This window comes from Aethalodelphis obliquidens, unplaced genomic scaffold (assembly GCF_003676395.1).
Source record: "Aethalodelphis obliquidens isolate GAN/ISIS:26980383/991018 unplaced genomic scaffold, ASM367639v1 scaffold11, whole genome shotgun sequence".
In the NCBI taxonomy this organism is placed as follows: domain Eukaryota; kingdom Metazoa; phylum Chordata; class Mammalia; order Artiodactyla; family Delphinidae; genus Aethalodelphis; species Aethalodelphis obliquidens.
The window spans coordinates 29336939-29357702 of record NW_020837955.1 but is presented as its reverse complement, the minus strand read 5'-3'; the positions used below and the strand labels follow the sequence as shown (position 1 = coordinate 29357702).

At 43.3% G+C, this 20764-nt stretch overlaps 1 protein-coding gene across 2 annotated transcripts in view; it reads right to left on the bottom strand.

Annotated features, from left to right (window-relative positions):
• Positions 1-20764, bottom strand: part of PLEKHS1 (pleckstrin homology domain containing S1) — a 36187-nt gene that overhangs the window by 10207 nt on the left and 5216 nt on the right. For both annotated transcript variants that reach the window (XM_027112653.1, XM_027112652.1), the window contains exons 2-8: positions 12849-13111; positions 9481-9527; positions 3749-3837; positions 3531-3637; positions 3068-3202; positions 1408-1483; positions 405-521 (exon numbers count right to left, since the gene is read on the bottom strand). In XM_027112653.1, the coding sequence (XP_026968454.1) occupies positions 405-521; positions 1408-1483; positions 3068-3202; positions 3531-3637; positions 3749-3837; positions 9481-9511 (555 nt within the window). In that variant the 5' untranslated portion in view covers positions 9512-9527; positions 12849-13111. The remainder of the gene's footprint in view (positions 1-404; positions 522-1407; positions 1484-3067; positions 3203-3530; positions 3638-3748; positions 3838-9480; positions 9528-12848; positions 13112-20764) is intronic.

The window sequence follows — 20764 nt, the reverse complement described above, 5'->3', positions numbered from 1 at the left end:
AATATAGGAAATAATAAGAACTCTGATTTTGCCTCAGCAGTACAGATGGTCAAGTGGTGTTCGGGGAATTTTTTTTACAGAAGTCATCTTTGCCCTGTTGGTGAAAGGAAGGAAAAGGCTACCATCCAGGCTTTTGTTTAGCTGGGGGGATCTCCACCCAACATACCCGATGTACCTGGATGCATATCAAAGAGCATCCAAAATGAATGAATACATTTAGATGTAGGCAGGGCAAGCAGTAAGGCTCATGGTGGGAGGGGAAACAGACTAAATATAGGATAGATCATAGGACTAAGGATCATTCTTTGGTGGATTAGGCTTTGAGGAAGATGTCAAATACATTGACTTTTGAAGCATCAGCGGGCTCTCAGGCAGGGCGTCCTAAGAGAGGTAAGTCCGATTACCATGTCTGGAAGACTTTTTCTTGCTGTGGTCGTGCTGACAGCCTCCGGTGTGTAGGAAGGACCAAGGAGAGGGAAGGGGTCTGAAGAGGGCCTTGTATCACCAAATGAGAGTTTCTCCTGCTTATCAAAAAGGAATATTGGAATCAGGGCATGATTGATCTCTTGTCTAGAATGAAGCAACAGCCTGGTCATGGGGCTCTCTGCTTCCAATCTTTGACCACTAACATTTATACTGCTGGCCAGCATTCTCCCGTTTAGACAAGAGCTGGTCTTGTGTCTCTCCTGTTCCAAAACCCTTGAGGACTCCCAGCCTGGCCTTCAGAGATGCTCTAAGTTTCCCTCAACCTGTCTTTTCAATGCTGTGTCCCTCTGTACCCCACCCCTTCACTCTAATCATTTGAGCACTTGTAGACACACTTTGCTTTCCCTTCTCCTTGGCCTCTGCTTTTGTTGTAAGCATGGAACAATCTAGAAACCATGTCAAAACGATACCTAGAGGCCAAAGTTTCATTTATAAAGGTCTGTCCTAAGAAAGGACTTAGGCAAATTAGCAAAGGTTCTTATAAAGTAAATAAACAACTTAAAATTTCTGGCACTTACATCAAAGAAACCTTATATTGAAAATATAAGATAGGTAAAAAGCATGTTTTTTAGAAACCACCCTGGACTTAGTCATTCCAAAGGTAGCTGTTATGTACCTTGAATAACAACGATGGAAAATACTGTAGTTTCAGCTACTATTAAAAAAGGCCACAGTTAGCTTTCACTCCTCCTACTCCAATAATGAAAATTTGAAGTGTCTGTATTTTAGCTCTCTTGCAAAACATAAAAGATTTTTTTTCTATTGTTAGTCATAAAAATAACAAGGATGTACATTTTCTCACTTATTTATTCCTTGTATTAATGCGAGTTGCTAAGGAGGGGGGAAAAATAGCTCACATTGTTTCCTTGTGAAAGAGGGCTTTGTTCAGGTGTCCCGCTATTTTATTAGTGAAATAGTTACCCCTGTATTCTGGCGTGCTGCTTTTATATTCTGGCAGAGGGATGACAAGAAAGAGACCCAGTCTTTAATCTTCTCCCTGTTGATAGGAATAAACTTTCAGCCGGCATGTGGCAACAACGGCGCCTGCGCTCATTTTGAACCGGAGGAGGATTCTTTTATTAAGATTGGACAGGCAATGGGGTAGGTACCAGGGAAATAAGGATCTTTTTCTTTCTTTTTTTTTTTTTTTGCTGTACGCGGACCTCTCACTGTTGTGGCCTCTCCCGTTGCGGAGCACAGGCTCCGGACGCGCAGGCTCAGCGGCCACGGCTCACGGGCTCAGCCGCTCCGCGGCATGTGGGATCCTCCCAGACCGGGGCACGAACCCACGTCCCCTGCATCGGCAGGCGGACTCCCAACCACCGCGCCACCAGGGAAGCCCCAGGATCTTTTTCTTGAGTGGCTTAAATGCCCCCCCCCTTGGATCCTTACCACCTCCATGCTAACACACCAGAATTAACCCTCATGCCACCCTTGTGAGCAAAGCTCAGAGAAATGGGAAGAAAAGTGGAAAGTAACAGTATAATCACAGAGTTTGGAGCTTTTGACTTTGAAACGGATTTCTTTTGTGTTCTTAAGTGGCCCCTTAACCTGTCAGCGCCATTTGGTGTAGCTATTTAGGTGTGCCTCCCTTTAGGGAGTGCATGTATTTAAGGATGTATTTGAGCAAATACATCTTCTTTCTATTGACTCCCAAGACAATTTTAAGGAAAGGTTTTCGCCTGGGGATTGATCTGCAGCAGATCAAATCTCTTCATACGGATACTTGGGCTTGAGCATTTGCCGCCTCCTCTGTACAGCTGCCTTCTCCAACTTTAGCCTCTCTGTCAAGCAGATAATCGCCCGCAAAGAATCCATTTGCCATCTTCGCTGGCACCAGGAGCCCCTCTTAAAAACTGAAGACTCCTTCGGGGACGAGCATAGCCACTCCCTAATATATGTACCTTGGGTAGATGCTAGCGTATTGGTTTCTTGTACCTAAAATGTATCTGCGGTGATGGTGACAGTTATGGATTGAATTGTGTCCCCCGCCTCAATTCACATGTTGAAAGCCCAATCCTCAGTACCTCAGAATGTGACCTTATTTGGAAGTCAGGTCAGGTTGTTGCAGACGTAATTAGTTTAGATGAGGTCAGACTGGAGAAGGGTGTCCCAATCCAATATGACTAGGGTCTTTATAAAAAGGAGAAATTTGGACGTAGAGACGTGCACATAGGGAGACTGCCATGTAAAGGCTGGAGGTTTGCTGCCACAAGCCAAGGAACTGCCAGAAGTTAGGAGAGAGGCCTGGAACAGATCTTCTCTAGAACCTTCAGAGGAACCATGGCCTACGACACCTTGATTTCAGACTCCTAGTCTCCAGGACAGTGAGACAGCAAATTTCTGTTGTTCTAAGCCACCCAGTTTGTGGTACATTGCTATGACAGCCCTAGGAAATGAATGCTGTGATTTGTCAAGGTATTTTAACACATAATAAAGACTGCCAAGGTGGTGTTTAAGGTTGTGGCCATGGGTTTCTAGTCAAGGCATGTTTATGGTGTACTGGTTTAAAATGTTTTTGTTTATTTGTTTGTTTTTTATTTTGCATACAGGAGACACCCCGTGTTATCTTACTACTTACCTGTCATAGCCAATGAGGAAGTATTCCCTGTTAGTGGCCCTGATGGACATCACTTCGTCATGATGGCAGTTAAACATCTTCTGTACGGATTGCATTTTTTCATGGTTACTGATGCCGACTTCTATACTGGAACTTCTATTAGATATAGATATAAAGTATTAAACAGATGCAAATACAAAATTAGGAAGAAATTGACTAATGGTTTTCATTAAGTTTCAAATTGAATAAAACTTTAGATCTGTTTGATCAATACTTTGAAAATTGTCCAATAGTTTTAGAAAATAAGTTTAGATCTGGTTTATCACTGATTGAAAATACTTTGTTCAGCCTAAAACTTAATTCCGAATTCCCTTTTCAGTTGGACTCTTAGTTCCACAAATTAACGTTTTCTAATCTTTTTTCTATTTTGCAGGCAACACGTTAGTATTTGTTATTATAAATATTTTCTTGATTGGATACGCACTGATCAAGTTCAATAGAACCTCGGTGATGATGGTCTTTGTAATAGGAAAGACTAAAGCCCTTTTCCCCACTCTTTGACAGGATGAAAAGCCGCTTTTTCCAAGAGGTCTGAAAAATGAAAACATTTTGCATCTCAGTTAAACCTCAAAGGAAGAGAAAGGATTTTAAAAATGCTCATGAGGCTTGTGGGAGGCCTGTTAAATCTTTGTGAATACTTACTGCAGAGAAGAAAAGCTGAGGAGGTGGTGATTTAATAAAGTAATCTTGTTTGCAGACTTCATTTTCATAATATAATGTAAATTGTTTGCCTAATAAAAGAAAGTGAACAGGACTCAGTCTGTTCCCTATACATTTCTGAGAAGAACTGCTTCAATTGGAGAACGCTGTTTACTGCTGGAAAGGTCTTCACATTATTCAGTTATGGAAAAACACATCTATAATAGGCCAGGAGAACAAAAAAACCCAGGACCAAGTGTGTGATTCTTATTCATCCACTGTCGGGACCTTTGTTCAGATGACATTTAGAAGCTCTTTAATGCAGCTCACACCTGTCTGGCTCTCCGGATGCCGGTGGTTCTCTAGATGTGAGCAAAGATTTGTCTCCCTTCCTGTTGAATCACCAGCCTCAGTGGCAAGATAATTCTGCCTTGACCTTTGACTTACCAAACAAAAGCAAAACCACCTGCTATTGAAAATAAGGTGGCAAAGTGGTTAAATAGGAGCTTTCCAAAATGTTAATTGCTTCTCTGTAAGGATGGACATATATAGGCAGTTTTGATTTTTTCTATATTTTTGAAAAGGTCTGCAAGAAGTATGTACTACTTTCCTTATCTAGAAAAAATTAATGTTGCTAAAATAAAATTTATTTTAAAAAGAAGGCCTTGGTTTTGCTTTTACATCCAGGCTATAGTTCTAGTTCATCCATGGTTTGGTAAAAGACAGCCTTTACCAAAGAATTAGCACTTCTTTATTAAGTGAAAACAGAATGAAGATTAGGTACTACAGCTGATGGAGACATTAGGCTCGTATCCAGTAATTCTCAGCCAGCCGTCCTCACCTTCCCTGCCTCTCCTCCTTCTGTAGCAGCTCTGCCTGCTGCCCCCGTTCTTCCCACCAAGGAAGAAAAAAGGAAAGAGAAAAACAGAAGGAAACAAAAGCAAAAAGCTTTAGCTCCTTTATTTAATGGTTGTGTGGCTTTGGACAAATTCACAGATTTATTTACTGAACAAATACTTACAGAACACCTTGACTCACTAAATTTCAGTTTCCTCATTTGTAAAATGGAGGTGAAAAATAAAGGAAAGCCAAGAGCATCGTAGCCACTGCAGTCCCTGACCGACAGTGCACCCTGAGAGGAATTCAGGATGAAAAGCAGGATGCGGCACTCTGTGATCTAGAAAAACAGTCCCCATAGATAGTCAGAGGTATTTCAGGAAGAATTTTAATGAATCCAAATCCTTGCAGCTTCCCGTACACAGATGAGCACTAAAATCATTAACTTGAGGTATCTGTTCTTTGTGACTAACAGCAACCTTTTACTGAGATGTATTCTTTTTTTTTTTTCTTTTTGCGGTACACGGGCCTCTCACTGTTGTGGCCTCTCCCATTGCGGAGCACAGGCTCCGGACGCACAGGCCCAGCGGCCATGGCTCACGGGCCCAGCCGTTCCGCAGCATGTGGGATCTTCCCGGACCCGGGCACGAACCCGTGTCCCCTGCATCGGCAGGCGGACTCCCAACCATTGTGCCACCAGGGAAGCCCTACTGAGATGTATTCTTGACTGAATGTATTTTCTAGCCAAAAGTCATACATAAGCTGGTTTCCCCCTACCTCTTCAGAGCGGTTCCCTAGAGCTACCGAGAGGCTGTCTCCCCAGTAGGAGACAGAGTGGAGTAAGAGAACAGAGTGAGTAAGAGAGGAAGAGTGGTATAAGATGAGGCTGCAGATGAATCCTGCAGCACCTGGTAGACACTAGACCATGGTACAGTTTGCATTTATTTTAAAAGCAATGGACAACACCATCCATGGATTAGCCTTGACCAAAAAACACTGAAACAACCTCATCAACCCTCTAGATCCAATTTGCAGGAAATACAGAAAACAGAGAAACATGCTAAACACCACACCAGGGATGTGATCAGCAAAATTCAGTCTCTAGGGGAACTTCTAGGACAAAATCTCAGTATTTTCACCCTTGAATAGATCATTTTTGGCCCTGAACATCTCCACCTCGATCTCCCATAAACTTCTTTCTCTCATCCTTTTCTCTCAGGTGCCCTAGATCACCTGGTGGCATCTATCCAGCCTCCCCTCCTAGAACACTTAGAGTCCTCTTAAACTTTCACCCTTCCATCACCCTTCTGTCCAGTCAGTCATCAGTCATGTCCATTTTACTTCCTGGATCCACCCCTATCTCTCTGTTCTATCACCACTGCCTTCAAGACCTTCATACGTTTCAATACATTAAAGTCACATGAATTCAAGGCCTGCATACGTTTTTCACTATACTGCTTTGGTAACTGTCTAGATTGACCCTCTAATTCTATTCTTGGCATCTTCAAAACCATCCTCGACATAGCCCTGAGAGTAAATGCCAAATCTGGCCAATTTTGTACTTTGGGCAAAGATGAAATAACAGGAACTGGATTTACTCTCCTGTCTGAAACACACAAAAAATACAGAATATATAAATTAGTTGTGTTCATGACACTGGTCATAGGCAATAAAAGTCATGGATCCCTAAGAGATAGGAAACAAACTTGGTGAGCCCTACAATTTCCTTGGCGGAGTTTCCAGTCCACAGCACAGGAAAGGGGAACTGAGGTGGGCCCAGGTGGACCCCTGAGCGGAGGAAACAGAGCTGAAAGTTCAGGGAGATCAAGGCAGCTAGAGCTCATAGGACAGAGGGAAGAGCCGCACAGAGGGAGAATCCCAGAGACAGTCACAGGGTCGCCCTCAAGTATTCAAGAATACTGATCAGTATACGTGTGTGGGGAAACTACCCAAGGCCAGAGAATGAACCATCAGAAAAAATTAGAGGGAAGAGTGCCCAGTGCTCACTGGGCCAGAAAAAGTGCCAGTTCCGTCCAGCCAAACTGGCAAAAATGATCATTGATGGAGGACTGGGTAGAGTACTAGGAAGGTCTTGCCTCAGTAGTGGGCAATAATTAGCTCTGGGCTGAGGACTGCTCCAGACCTAACAAATCATAAGAGCAAGTCTTAAAAGGATCAAATTGTTTCCAAGGAAGTTAACTGCATCCCAGAAAAAAGCTCAAGATTCGTAGAAATACAAAAATATCCAGCACCCAACAAGGTAAAATTTGCAAGGTCTGGCAACCAATCAAAAGTTACCTGGCATGCAAAGAGACAGGAAAGCAGGACCCATAATGTGGATAATCATCAATCCTTCAAAACTGGCCTAGAACTGACACAGATGTTAGAATTAACAGAGAAGTTCATTAAAACAGTTATTATCAACTGTATTTTATACATTCAAGAAGTTAGAGATATAGAAGATATAAGAAAGATCCAAAGTGAACTTCTAGAGATGAAAACCACAATGTCTCAGAAAAACAACAACAACACTGGATGGGATTAATGGGACTAAAACAAATGGAGAGTGAAAAAAGAACCCCAAACACAAAAGAGCACTGGTGCATCGTGGGACAATTTCAAGTTTCAGGTCACTGGATTCCCTGAAGTGGGGGAGGGAGACAGAAACAAATATTTGACGAAATAATGCTGAAAATTTTACAAATTTAAAGAACACTATCTCAGAAATCTCAGCAGGTCAGGAACCCCAAACACAAAATATAGGAAGAAAACTCTAACAAGGAACATCATAGCCAAATTGCTCAAAATCAGTGATAAAGAAAAACCTTAAGAACTGTCAGAGGGAAAAAAGAGATAATGCATACAGAAGAAAAAATAAGGGCGACGTTAGATTTCTCATCAGAAACAACGCAAACAAAACAACAACAACATCAAAACCCAGTGGAACAACGTATTTAAAGTACCGAAAGGAAAATAGTGTCATTTTAGAATTCTATAGGCAGCAAACATATCTTTCAAAAACGAAGGCAGTTTCAAGACATTTTCAGACATGCGAAAGCTGAAAGAATTCAGCATCAGGAGGCCTGCATTAGAAGAAACGTTAAAGGAAATCCTTCAGGTGGAAGAAATGATGCCAGATGGAAATCTGAATTTATACAAATGAATGAAGAATGCTGAAGTGGTAACTGCAAGGATAAATATGTGAAATTTTTATCTGACTATTTAAGACATAAAAATTCAATTGACGGGGCTTCCCTGGTGGCGCAGTGGTTGAGAATCTGCCTGCTAATGAAGGGGACACGGGTTCGAGCCCTGGTCTGGGAAGATCCCACATGCCGCGGAGCAACTGGGCCCGTGGGCCACAACTACTGAGCCTGCACGTCTGGAGCCTGTGCTCCGCAACAAGAGAGGCTGCGATAGTGAAGAGGCCGGCGCACTGCGATGAAGAGTGGCCCCCGCTTGCCACAACTAGAGAAAGCCCTCGCACAGAAACGAAGACCCAACACAGCAAAAATAAATAAATTAATTAATTAATTTAAAAAATTTCAATTGACTACCTAAACCAAAAACTCTTGATATATGTTAACAACATAGATGAATCTCAAAAGAATTATGTTGAGTGAAAGAAACCAGACAAGAGTTCATACAGTATGATTCCATTTATATGAACTCTAGTAAATGCAAACGAACTTAGAGTGACAGGAAGCAGAACAACGGGGAGTGGGATTGGGTGCTGGAGGGAAGGATTCTAAACAGGCACAAGAAGACTTTGGGGAGTGATGCATGTGAGTACTATCCCACTGTGGTGATCGTTTCCCAGGCACATACACACAACCTTATCAAGTTGTTCATTTTAAATATGTGCAGTTGATTGTATGTCAATTATACCACAATAAAGCTATTTTTCTCAAAATATGAGCAATCCAAAAAGCAAATCTGATGACACCACTTCTGTGCTGAAATGCTTCAAGCGTTGCTGGTTATGTGAGGTCAACATCCGGCACCACATAGCACCACTTTCCTGTTCTCCCCCCGTCCTTCCTATTTTACAGCCACATTCTCCTTGAACACAACCTGCCTCGAACCCACTTCATCGCTTTCGGTCATGCCGTCCCTTTCTGCTGAGATGTGCCGTCTTTCCCAATCTCTTTTAAAACCCTATACAGCCTTTAGGGGCCAGCTCAATGACGCATGTGCTTTTTTTCCCTTCAGACTCTACAGAATTTTGCACTTACCTATCATAGCCTGATCATATGTGCCTATCTTAACTTCCCAATACAGCTGCTAGAATGTGTTTATCTTAATATCCCAATGAAATTACAAACTCATTGAGAGAATGACTATTCTTAATTAACCTGTACATCCTCTGCAATACGAAGCACGGTGACTTACTAATAATAGGTGCTTCGAATAAATATTCAAAAATACTCATTTTGGAATTGAATCAGATAGTTTGATTTTTAAGTTAGTTCATCCTAAACTTCTGACCAATCAACTACAGTGAGGCACGTGAGCATGAAGCGGGAACATCTGAATAATACTCCTTGACCTATCCTCATAATAAGCCCTGATAACAATTTTGGCAGTGTCTCCAAGTGAGAATTTCATATAAAATTAAGGAAATATTCTCCAGTCTTTTCTGGGCTATAGTTTGCTGTTAGTACCATCTCCCAGCAACAAACGGAACATTTAGTCCATGAAAATCAGAAAATGCCGAATTTCTAGATAAGTGAGCTCTTACAAAATAATCAGCTGAATCTAATAGCCTCCGCTACGTTCTCCACACCAAGAATAATTATCCTTACTAAAACCATCTTCTGTATCCTGGTTAGTGTGATGGGAATTGATCATTATTTTCAATAGAGTTTTTTCCTTCTGAGAATATGTCCCTTGGGTACCTGAACTCTTCCGAGGTTTGGGTTCCATCATGGCTGCCTGTTCTCACCTGTCAAAAAGAAGGGTTAAGCGTTAGTCCCCAAACTACGGTATAGGCTTAGCCACTCAATCACCAGGCGTCAGGATGGTGCTCCCAACGTTGGTCAGATGGCTTATCGTCTCCCCTCTCCCCATTCTGCCCTTGAGGTTGATAGTAGCCATGGTAATGAGGACCCACCCAAGCAGCCTGTGTTCACCAAGTGCCCGTTCTGTGGAGGTGTTGCTAGGATGACCAAAGGAGCATCTTCCCTGGACTTCCTCTGCTCCTGCTTCATAAGTGGCTCTGACAAGACAGCCCCTGGGGATAGCAACACCACCAAGGAACAGAGACAAGAACAGGGCAGAGGGCAGCATGCTATGGACGAACTGCAGCTGACAAAGCATTTCTGGCCAAAAAGAAGCCCAAGATAAGCCCTCCTCCATGCCAGGAACTCATTTTCTCCAGAGGGAAACCTTAGAGCAAGGACCAGGGCATACCCCTATCCGTAAACTGCCTCCACTGCCTGTGTGCCCCGTTCCCAGGGCTGCCCAGTACTGGGGGCTGAGGCTGACATGGTCAAACTGACTCTAGAGGTCAAGTCCTTTCCTGCACAGATCTGCTGGCAATCCCATGATTGACACGGGGCCCTGCGAGGAGAGGAATCCCACAGGGTAAGAGACCACGGGGCAGGTGAGATCTCTGAAACGGGAATGTATTGGTGACCAAGTTTTACCTTGAATCAGACTCTCAAAATAGGAGGAAACGCTGAACAGGGCTGTGCTAGGGCAGTCCCAGGGCAGTCCCAGGAAGTGGGAAGAGGCAAAGGGCTCTTTACCATGCAGTTGGCATGATGTCATTCCTCCTCTCCTGAGGTCTCCCTTTCTCCAGCATAAACCCACTCATTCCTCCCAGGGCATAAATGACTCAAAGGAAATTCCTGAAATATATATGTATATTGCATATAGTATACAATATACATATACTATACTATAGTGTGTGTGTGTGCATAGGTATATATATATATACATGCGCATATAGTATACTATATACATGTATACATATACTATTTGTGTACATATATATAGTAAACAGAGATGAAAGTCTTAAGGTTAAGACTGCAAGATCTCAAAGCATACTTTTGGTGATCTGTGAAAGGCACATGGGAACCCTCTGAAGACAAGTGGGGTTTTCCTGGACCTAGAACTCACACATTCCCTAACTAAAAAATGGTTTTCTCTGTTGAGGTATCTCTGTATAATAACGATAGTGATTATTTGAACAAATAACAAACAGATAACAAGTGAAGTAACAAACAGGTCCCTGGGGGATCTTAAGGCATATGTTGGATCTCTGGTGCCCTCAGCCCTCCCCTGGCGTAAGGGCCACGCTTAGCTCTGTGCAATGGGCACCAGGCCACTGAGACCAAAGCCTTCTGTTCCCTGGAAGAGCATTTCTGTACAAGGAAAAGGAATAGAACCCAGCTAAAAATTTGCCAACCGTGGACATTAAAAAAAATTTACCCCTGAGGTTTTGCTTTAGATCCCTGCGGTTCTTTCCAGTTGTAGGGATTTCACTGCCTGAAGCAGAATTGGCGGCCAGTGGTTCTCAGCCCATCGCCTTTCCCCTCATCCCTGCATGTGGGACTTGACCACCTTTCCCACAGGGCATTTAGCCTAGTGAGCGATGGAGTTCAAAGGTGAGATTGCAGGACTGTGCAGGAGAGACTAGCTGAGGGGAACTTTTTTTTTTTAATATTTGAATTTTATTTTATTTATTTTTTATACAGCAGGTCCTTATTAGTCATTCATTTTATACATATCAGTGGATACACGTCAATCCCAATCGCCCAATTCATCCCACCCCCACCCCCACCGCTTTGAGGGGAACATATTTTAAAGCAGTGTTTTTACTGCAAGCTCTCTTTGTTTAAAAGCCCCAAATCATTCTTTTTCTTGATAGAATAATTCTTTGTTAAGCCTTTACAGTTTGTAAAATGTGTTTGTTCACATGACTGCTTTGGTGTCGCAGAACTGTCCTGGGAGACAGCTCTTTTTACGCACGGAAAACTGCGTTTGCGAGAGGACGAGTGAGGTTACTTGTGCAGAGCCCCACGCCGCTCCACGCTCCCACCCACATCCATGCTCCCTGCACACCGTGGGCGGCAAGGAGAGCTCTGGAGGACATTTCTGGCCTTCCAATGTCTGTGAAGGGCCCCAAAGTCTCGTGTAGGGACCACTCTTCCTGCTTTTTTTTAACGGTGGTATTTTTTTACCCACTGTAAAATGAGACGGCAGTTTTAGAGTATTAACTCTGGAATCCAGATTCATCTCCATCAGTTATGACATGTGATCTTGGGTACCTTATAGCACCTCTCTACACCTGTGTTCCTTCATCTATAAAATGGAAGCGGTAATATCACCACCCTCATAGGATTGCTGTCAGCATCACTTGAAATAATATGGCGAAGAGCATTTTATAGGTACTTGACAAGTGTGACTTGTTGGGTCATGTTCAGTTCAGATAGTCTATGATTCTATGATTGTTTCATAATGACTAGCATGTATTGAGTACTTCATACATTCCAAGCACTTCTAAACAAAATCTGTGTCATAGATTTCATATATATATATGTATATAAAGGATTTCACATATATGTATACATATTCTGGATTTCACATAATATATATTGCCTATGATCTATATCGATTTCAAATTATTTTTATGAAATTCAGTATATGTATACATATATATGAAATCTACTATATTCATACATATGAAATCTATTCTATAAATTTTGCTGATATAATGTAAGCAAAGTTTTAATATTATATATTACACATATGAAATCTAGTGAGACTCAACATAGCAATGAGATATAACAATACTATAACATTTACATTATTCTTACAGTGATACAGCACCCATTTTACAGATAAGAAACTGTTACCAGAAAGATTAAGTAATTTGCCTTTGATCACATAACTAAAAAGAAGCAGAGCCAGCGTCCTAACTCGAGAGCTGGTGTCTGAACTACTTTGCTCTTCCTTTCACCTGAGAAAAAAGAATTAAATCTGTTCAGAGTTTGGCTTTCATTTCTTGTCATTGCCCCCAAATAAAACAGCCTTTCAGATTTAACTCTTTGATCTTGTTCAGGAGACAGCATCCAGTCTTACTGCCTAATCTGTTCATTGTAATGAAATCTGATGAGTGTGATACCAAGAGGTCCTATTTCCCTCTGTGCAGCCCAAGAAGGTTATGAAGAGAGAGCCCGTAACAGTGATTTTGTTCAGTTAAGCTTCCAGATCAGCACAGTCTTGAGAACCCCAACCAGTCACGTCAAGCAGTACTTACTGGAAGCCAGGTGGTCACTGGTTCGGTTCTCAGCGAAGTGTCCTGTCCTTGTGTCTCCTGAACTCACCGTGGCTCGCTCTGAGCTCTGACGATTAAGTACAAGCTTTTTCTGAAATATGAGTCAATGGGAAATTCCCAAACTTCTATCTTCGGGAAGATTTTACTCTTCATCCAAGCTCAAGGAAGCTGGTGACCCAAGGGAAGTCCTGGGCTTTCATTCTTCTTGTGGTTTGGCACAGAGCTGCCCCAGGCATTCCAGGTGTCTAATAACAAAATAAAAGCAAACAAATAAAAAATTCATGCCAGACTCTGGACCATGAACACAATGACTCTTATTGAAAACAGTGCCAGCCCAGTCTTGACCTCCTGCAAGGACTGCCATTGAAACAATTCCTTTGCTTCCCACCCATCCATATCCTCCCAGTGTCCTCCTGGGGAAGTTAGGAAGGGTTTCCTTGTGCCAGATGAGGAAATAAAACCCGACTTCTGTAACACATTTGCGCATGCCAAGGGTCTCTGGAAGACCTGCTTATTTCTCCACGATGGAGTGGTCAACAGGGTAGCACTGGGCAGGCTCTCTTGAGCATCCTGCACAGCCACCACCAACTCTTAGAAATAAGCAGGCTGCCATGAATGGTCATTCTCAGTGATATCTAGCCACCGAAGGGCCTTAGGCATATTTTCCTTTCTATTAAATTGTTCTTTGGAGAAAGAGGAAGTGGCAAATGAATTACACTTCTTACAGCACCTTTAGAAGTGAAAGAACATAACTTTAATCTTTGTTTTCACTCGTGTGACTGGACTTGAATCAGCTCTGCCAGGTATTCACCGAGTGGTTTTAGCTGGTTATTTCAATTTTCTGAGTCTGCTTCCTCATCTGAAAAATGGGGTGGAACACTGACCTCACATGATCTGTTTAAAGATTAAGTAAGATTTTGCCATAAAAAGCCTATGGTAAGCATTCAACAAAGGTTATTTCTCTGCTCCTCCCTTTGGCCCCTTATGGAAGGTACAAGTATTATTGGTTCCTTTATTCAGCAAACTTAGATGGACTTCAGGTATGCAGAAACGATTATTTTATTGTTCACTTCCTGCACAGGATGGGTTTTGCTTGATTTGGGAGAAATAACTTCTTGGAATGTATTTCTTTGGATGTTTCTTTAAGGCCAGCTTTTGACTACTCTGGAAATAGTTTTTAGTATCTTTACATTTGGTCTTTAAGCAGATAGTACAAGTTATTGCTCTAAGGAGTTCGTGAAAAGCTTGTGCTGATCTCCACCTACTCAGAACTATAAAGCTACAGACAGCCCAATGGAATAATCCAGGGACCCAACCAAAAAAGGGAAGAGAGAAAATTTCTTTAAGGCTGTATTCCTTTGGAAAGGCTATCGATAAACCAGTTAGACAGACAGAGGGACTTCCCATCCATCCATCCATCCATCCATCCATCCAACCAGCCATCTACCCACCCAGTCCACCTTGTTCTAGGCTTTTTTGGTCATATTTTCCTACTAGTGTTACAAAGCTCCTTGAAGAAGAAGCTTAGTATATCTTACAAGTGCTTATGAGAGTTATTTGTACTGTAGATGCCACGTAGAAAATAAAAAATTGGCAAGCAGACACCAAATACGAAGCTTGTAAAAAGTAAACATACCTATGAAATGCAAGTATAGTTTCCTTTACCATCTCCAGTGACCTGTAAACAATGTATCAGTGAAATGCCTATTGCAAAGAGCAATCATCTGTTCATCTGAAATATCAAGTAAGTTATTTCATGATTTTGCCAATTGTCCTTCTGTATCATGAAACAGCTCTTTAGCTCTGCTGCCTCTTAACCAAAACACAGCTGAATGGTTTATATTACATGACCTAACATTTGTTGGGAATTTTTCTTTTACATATACTATCTTAGTTAATCCCAACAATTTTGCAGGATAAGTGTTGTGATTCCTTAATTTCAAAAATAGGAAATTGAAATTGAGAGAGAAAAAAGAACTTGCTCAAAGTCAGTCAGCTCGTATGTGACCACCAGAAATCAAAACTCGAGTCTGTCTTGACTATAAGCTTACACGGGCCCTTTCGTACCCTCTAGTGTGTTGAATCCTGGGCTGGGATTGGTTGGTCTGGGCTCTTGGCCTGCTCTGCCACCACCTGTGTGAAACTGCATAGGTTGCCAGCTTTCTGGGCCTCATGACCCCAGTTGCTGTCCCTTTGTCAAGGAGCTCTAAGTACCCATTCAGTTCTGATTATGACGACGCCCTTGAGGCAATGGCAACGACATTGTTGGCCAAAAGGAAATGAGATTTCCTGGGCTGGCTTGGACCAATCATGATTCTTTTCCTCAGCATCTGAACAAAATTGAGGTACAGTTACCAGTAAGATGGAGAGCATCTGTTGCCGACATCATCACCTGGCCCCTGCCTCCCTCTCCAAGATCACCTCTGAGAGCTCTCGCTGGTACTGTCTGCCCTCTAGGCATCTTGACCTGTGTATGTACTGTTCCCTCTCTCTGATTCATTCTTCTCCCATCTCTTCACCTGGTTAACTTCTACTCATCCTTCAGATCTCACTCAACTATCACTTCCCAGTGATTCCCTCTCTCCCCCAGACAAGGTCAGATTCTCCCATGATACATTATCATGGTGCTGTGTTAACTTCAGAACACATTTTCCCATTTATAATTTTATGTTCGATTGTCTGATTATTTGATTAAAGCTTGACTCTCCCTCCACAAGACTGCAAAATCCATGGATTATTAGTATTGTGTCTGCTTCTGCTGACCATTGCATCCCAAGTAGCTAGCTTAAATGCCTCTCCCATTCTTTCTTTTTTTTTTTTTTTTTTGCGGTACGTGGGCCTCTCACTGTTGCGGCCTCTCCCGTTGCAGAGCACAGGCTCCGGACGCGCAGGTTCAGCGGCCGTGGCTCACGGGCCCAGCCGCTCCGCGGCATGTGGGATCCTCCCAGACCGGGGCACGAACCCGTGTCCCCTGCATCAGCAGGCGGACTTTCAACCACTGCGCCACCAGGGAAGCCCCCTGTCTGGCCTTTGATCACTTTGATGCTGGTATCCTACCTTCTGACTGCAACTTCCCATCCTTCTACCTTTTCTATTTCCTCATTTCAACCAAACCTGTTCTTCAGCCTTTTCAAGCCCTTGGGATTCTTGATGCTTCCGCATACTTTCACATGTCTGTTGTGATCAGTGACCTTTGCTAGCTGAAACTGCCATTCCTCAACCCCCTGTCGAAGGAAATGAGCCAGCCTGGTCTTTGGATCGGGGCGAGCATGTGACCCTAGAGCTGGCCCTCCACTGGTTGGCTGTCGGTCCACAGAGTAGCCTGACACAGAGTTTTGCTCAAAAGAGACAATGGCAGTTAGCGAAGCCTTGTTGAAATTCTCTTTCCTTTACTTCCAAGTTACTTTTTCGGCTGGTTCTCTTCTGCACTGATTGATCTTCTTTGCCTCTTTTGCTCGCTCCTCTACCTGCATGCAATCCTTACATTTCAGAATCCCCAGAGTTCCTTCCTTAGATATTTACTCACTCTACAAGTATATCTTGATGCTGGAAGTGTTGACAGTCCATTGAGGGTAGTGACCATAAATCTGGCAAGATTCCTATCTGCTTGATGTGTGATTTTCTCTAGTAGCATCCAGCCGTTCAGGAGCAGACATGGGGAAGCCAGGTGGTGAGGTTCATTCCAGGTTAGCATTTTTACTGGGGAGATGCCACAGAAGGACAAAAGAGCAAGGGAGTTTAGGATAATTGCAAAAGGGTGCCCAAATAGGTGAACCATGGGATCAGAGGGGCATAAGGAGGGAAGAGATGATGGGAGGGGCTCCTGGAGAGGAAGTACGGGTGAGATTGAAGATAGACGAAATAAGCTGGCTGGAAGGGTAGGAAGTGGTGCTTGGAGAGAGCATTACTGATTGATGCTCTTAAAAGTAGAACAGCTGCAGGGAGTGGGTGGCTGAGCTACAGTGTGTAAGAAGGTCATTGGCAATGAGGAAGTCAAGGAACTTAGGGGCTAAGATGTTTGGTCATCCACATGGATGTCTAGTTTATGCAACAAAATCCTTTCGAAATTCTCTGAAGTTTTTTTGAAATGAAAAACAGAATAAAGTTAATCATCTCTGCCCACCTCCCCTAACACATACATACAACAGTGTCTATTTTAATAGTTGAATTCATTTGTAAAAGCAAAAGTAGACACAGATGTCAAAGGAGGACCCTTGGATCCATAGATGATTGAAGTCAGAATCCTCTTTATTTCAAAAGAACACTTGGGTCCCAGTTTCTGGGGATGAGGGAATGTGTATAGGTGATAGAAGATGGCCCAAAGGTTGTAGGCTGGGAAGACAGCCAAAAGACCACCACTGGGTCCAAAGGAGGGATGACGGGGGCTGCTTATTTTTCTTTCCCTTCCTTTCCCCTTATTGCCCTGACCCTGAATCCTTATTTTGCCCACCTGGTTGGCACTGGGGCAATGGGAACAGAGTTGGTAGAGAAGGAATGGCAGTGAAGTTTACAATAGTGGAGAGGGAGGGACAAGCATAGTAGAAAAGAGACCCCCCACTTCCAGCGATCCCTGGGACCCACGTGACTCTTGGACCGTGGACACACTCGGGACTCCAGAGTCGGCCTCAGCCACTGGTCCAGAAGCAGAGGGAATCTCAGGACTTGTGAGTGGGATGCTGGGGCAAAGGCTCCTTCTCTTCCTCTGGGCAGCACAGTGTGTGGATGGGAAGGCATTTTGCTTCCATGCGGGGAAGCCAACCTAATAATAAAGATGATGCAAGGAAAGAACAGAGCTGAAAGCATCACAGAGGTACAGTGCCGCTGTCTAGATGGCTTGGTAAACTTTGGATTAAACTGTGCTTGAATTCCATCCTTCCTCTGGACTTTCCTTTTAGGAGAAATGGAAATTCTCTTGACTGTTGAAATCAGTTTGCATTAAATTGTTTGTTTTGTGCAAATGGAAATCATTTTGATTGAGGGATGTATGATTTGAACATGAGGAATTGGCCCAGGGATAGAGATGGGGGAGAGAGTTTATAGGAGAAAAAGGATAAAAAAGGAAGGGTAAAAAAAGAAGATGACTCGGCATAGCATAGTATTTTCAAGCATAGAGTCAGACTTACAGAGTTCCCAGAGCTCATTATTGTGCTCTGTGCTCTTGGAGAAATCACTTAACTTCTCTATGCCTCAGTTTTCTTGTCTTTAAATGAGAATGATAAGAGTACCAACTTGCTAGAGTTGTTACAAGGATGAAATGAGCATATATTTGTAAAGTGCTTGGCCCACAGTAAGCACTTTATAAGGGTTTATCAAATAATCAAGGACGTTGTGTCTGTAATTTAACTTATAAATGAGTTTGTGTAGGAGCCATACCTCTAATGGGAGGGGCTAGGCTCCTCTCTGAGTTTAAAGACTCTTCAAAGTACTTCATAGTGGCATTGGGGGTGTGCAGTCATCCTTTCCATGTTTCCCTTGAGTAAATAGAGGCTACACGAGGCTCAGGAATCATCTAAGAGTCACCTGGTAATAAACATCATGACAGAGTTGAAACCCACCAGGCCTAGGATCACGATACCAAGTTTATGCTTCTGGTCTGCTTCAGCTCACTGGAAGACCTTGGGTTTGTCCCCTTTTTCCCCCTGGGAAGGGGGGACCAGATGACTTCCTGGTGCCTAACAGGCCTAGTAGTCTACAGGTCTCATAATAGTAGCAGCTTAATTGATTGTGCAGTTTGCTAGTTACAAGGTGCTTATACAGTGTCTCCTGCTGGCACAAAAATCTTGCGAGGGAAGCAGGGCAGATATTATATCCCCTGTTTTACAACCAAGAAGCGAAGCCAGCTGATAAAAATGTTTGGTATCTGGTAAGTTACCACTGAGGGTAACTGGAGCTGGATCCCACTAGGAAACTCTGGAAGCTATTCTACAACACTCACCTTAGTTATTCCACCCAGGGGTGAGGGAGCTGGGGTATTTATAGACCAACTCCTGTCTATCATCAGGGGGCCATGCATTTCTGGCACTGCTGACCTGTCATATATGTAGCAAAGTGGGCTCAGGAGGCCAGAGGGATCCACAGGGACATGTGGGTGTTGACACTTGGGAGTAGACCGATGTGGCTGCCACCAGCATCTGCTACAGTCCCCCTTAGATAAGATGCTCTTGTCACTTTTACCTGGAAATATGTCTGAAATATAGTTTTGTAGTTGGGCACATTGCTATTTTCACCTCAGTCAGGGTTTTGAGGACAAGGAGATGTGGCAGGTTAATAATGGTCCCCAAAGATGTCCACATCCTAACCCTGGAACCTATGAATATGTTACCTCACATGGCAAAATGGTCATTGCAGATGTGAGTAAGTTAAGGATCTTGAGATGGGAAGATTATCTTGGCTTATTTGTGTGGGCCTGCTAGAATCACAAGGTCCCTATAAGAAGGAGGCAGGAGGTCAGAGGAGAGAGAAGATGCTACACTGCTGGCTTTGAAGAAATGAGGAAGGGGCCAGGGGCCAAGGAATATAAACCTCTAGAAGTTGAAAAAAGCAAGGAAAGATTGATAGATTTTCCCCTGAAGCCTCCAGATGGCATAGAGCCCTGCGGATACCTTGATTTTATATTTCTGCACTTCATAACTCCGAGAGAATAAATTAGTGTTGTTTTAAGCCACGAAATTTGTGGTCATTTGTTAGAACAGCAACTGGAAATTAATGCAGAGCAAATGGATGGGTTAACATCAGGGTCTACCACAGATGTTCAGCAGGTAGCTCAAACAACTTGTGCAAAACAGAAACCTTGATTCTCACCATCCTCACCCTTCCCACCAAACCTCTTCCCAGTCTCAGGAAACTGCACCATTTCATCTACCTGTTAGGCTATAAACCGGAATCATCCTTAATTTCCAGCCTTTTCGCATATCCCTACTCCAAATCTGTCAGCCAATCCTGCTGTCTCTGCCTTCAAGACAAAGCCCACACCTGACCACTTCCCACGACATCCACTACCATGTCAACCTGCATCTCTCACCTAGGCCACTACTGCAACTCCTGGGCTCCCTGCTTCTACTTTCTCTCTTTAGTCCATTCTCCAGAGTATCTTTGACAATAAATAGTTCATGAAATCCTACCCTTCCCCGCTCAAATCTCTCCAATGGCTTCCCGTTCGTTGTATCAGAATGAAATCCAATGTGTTCGCCATGGTTGAGAGCCCTACACGATCTGGCCCTGCCCGCCTTTCACCCTTATTTCCCAGCATCCTGCTCTGCAGCACTGGCTTTCTTGATGTTTCTCAAATAGGCCCAGGTGGTAGCTGCCTCAGAGCCTTTGCACTCACTGCTTGCTCTGCCTAGAAACCCCTTTCTTTGCATGTCTACGTGGCCCACTCCATCACTCTTGCTCAAGTTTCTGCTCAGATGTGGCTCTGAGGAGGCCTGTCCCAGTCATTCTACCTAACTTAACCTTCCTCTCACCCACCTCCCCATTCCTGAGCTTCTTATCCTGCTTTATTTCTTCATAATACTTCTCACTACATGAAATCATATTAACTATCTGTCTTCTCCACTAAAATATAAATTCTATGGGCTTCCCTGGTGGCGCAGTGGTTGAGAGTCCACCTGCCGATCCAGGGGACACGGGTTCGTGCCCTGGTCTGGGAAGATCCCACGTGCCGCGGAGCGGCTGGGCCCGTGAGCCATGGCCACTGGGCCTGCGCGTCCGGAGCCTGTGCTCCGCAATGGGAGAGGCCACAACAGTGAGAGGCCCGCGTACCGCAAAAAAAAAAATTAAAATAAAAAAAAAATTTTAAAAAATAGAATAAAATGTAAATTCTATGAGAGAAAAGACTGTTTTTTTACCTGTTCTTTCCCCAATGCTAAGAACAGTGCTTAGCACAGATCTCAATAAAT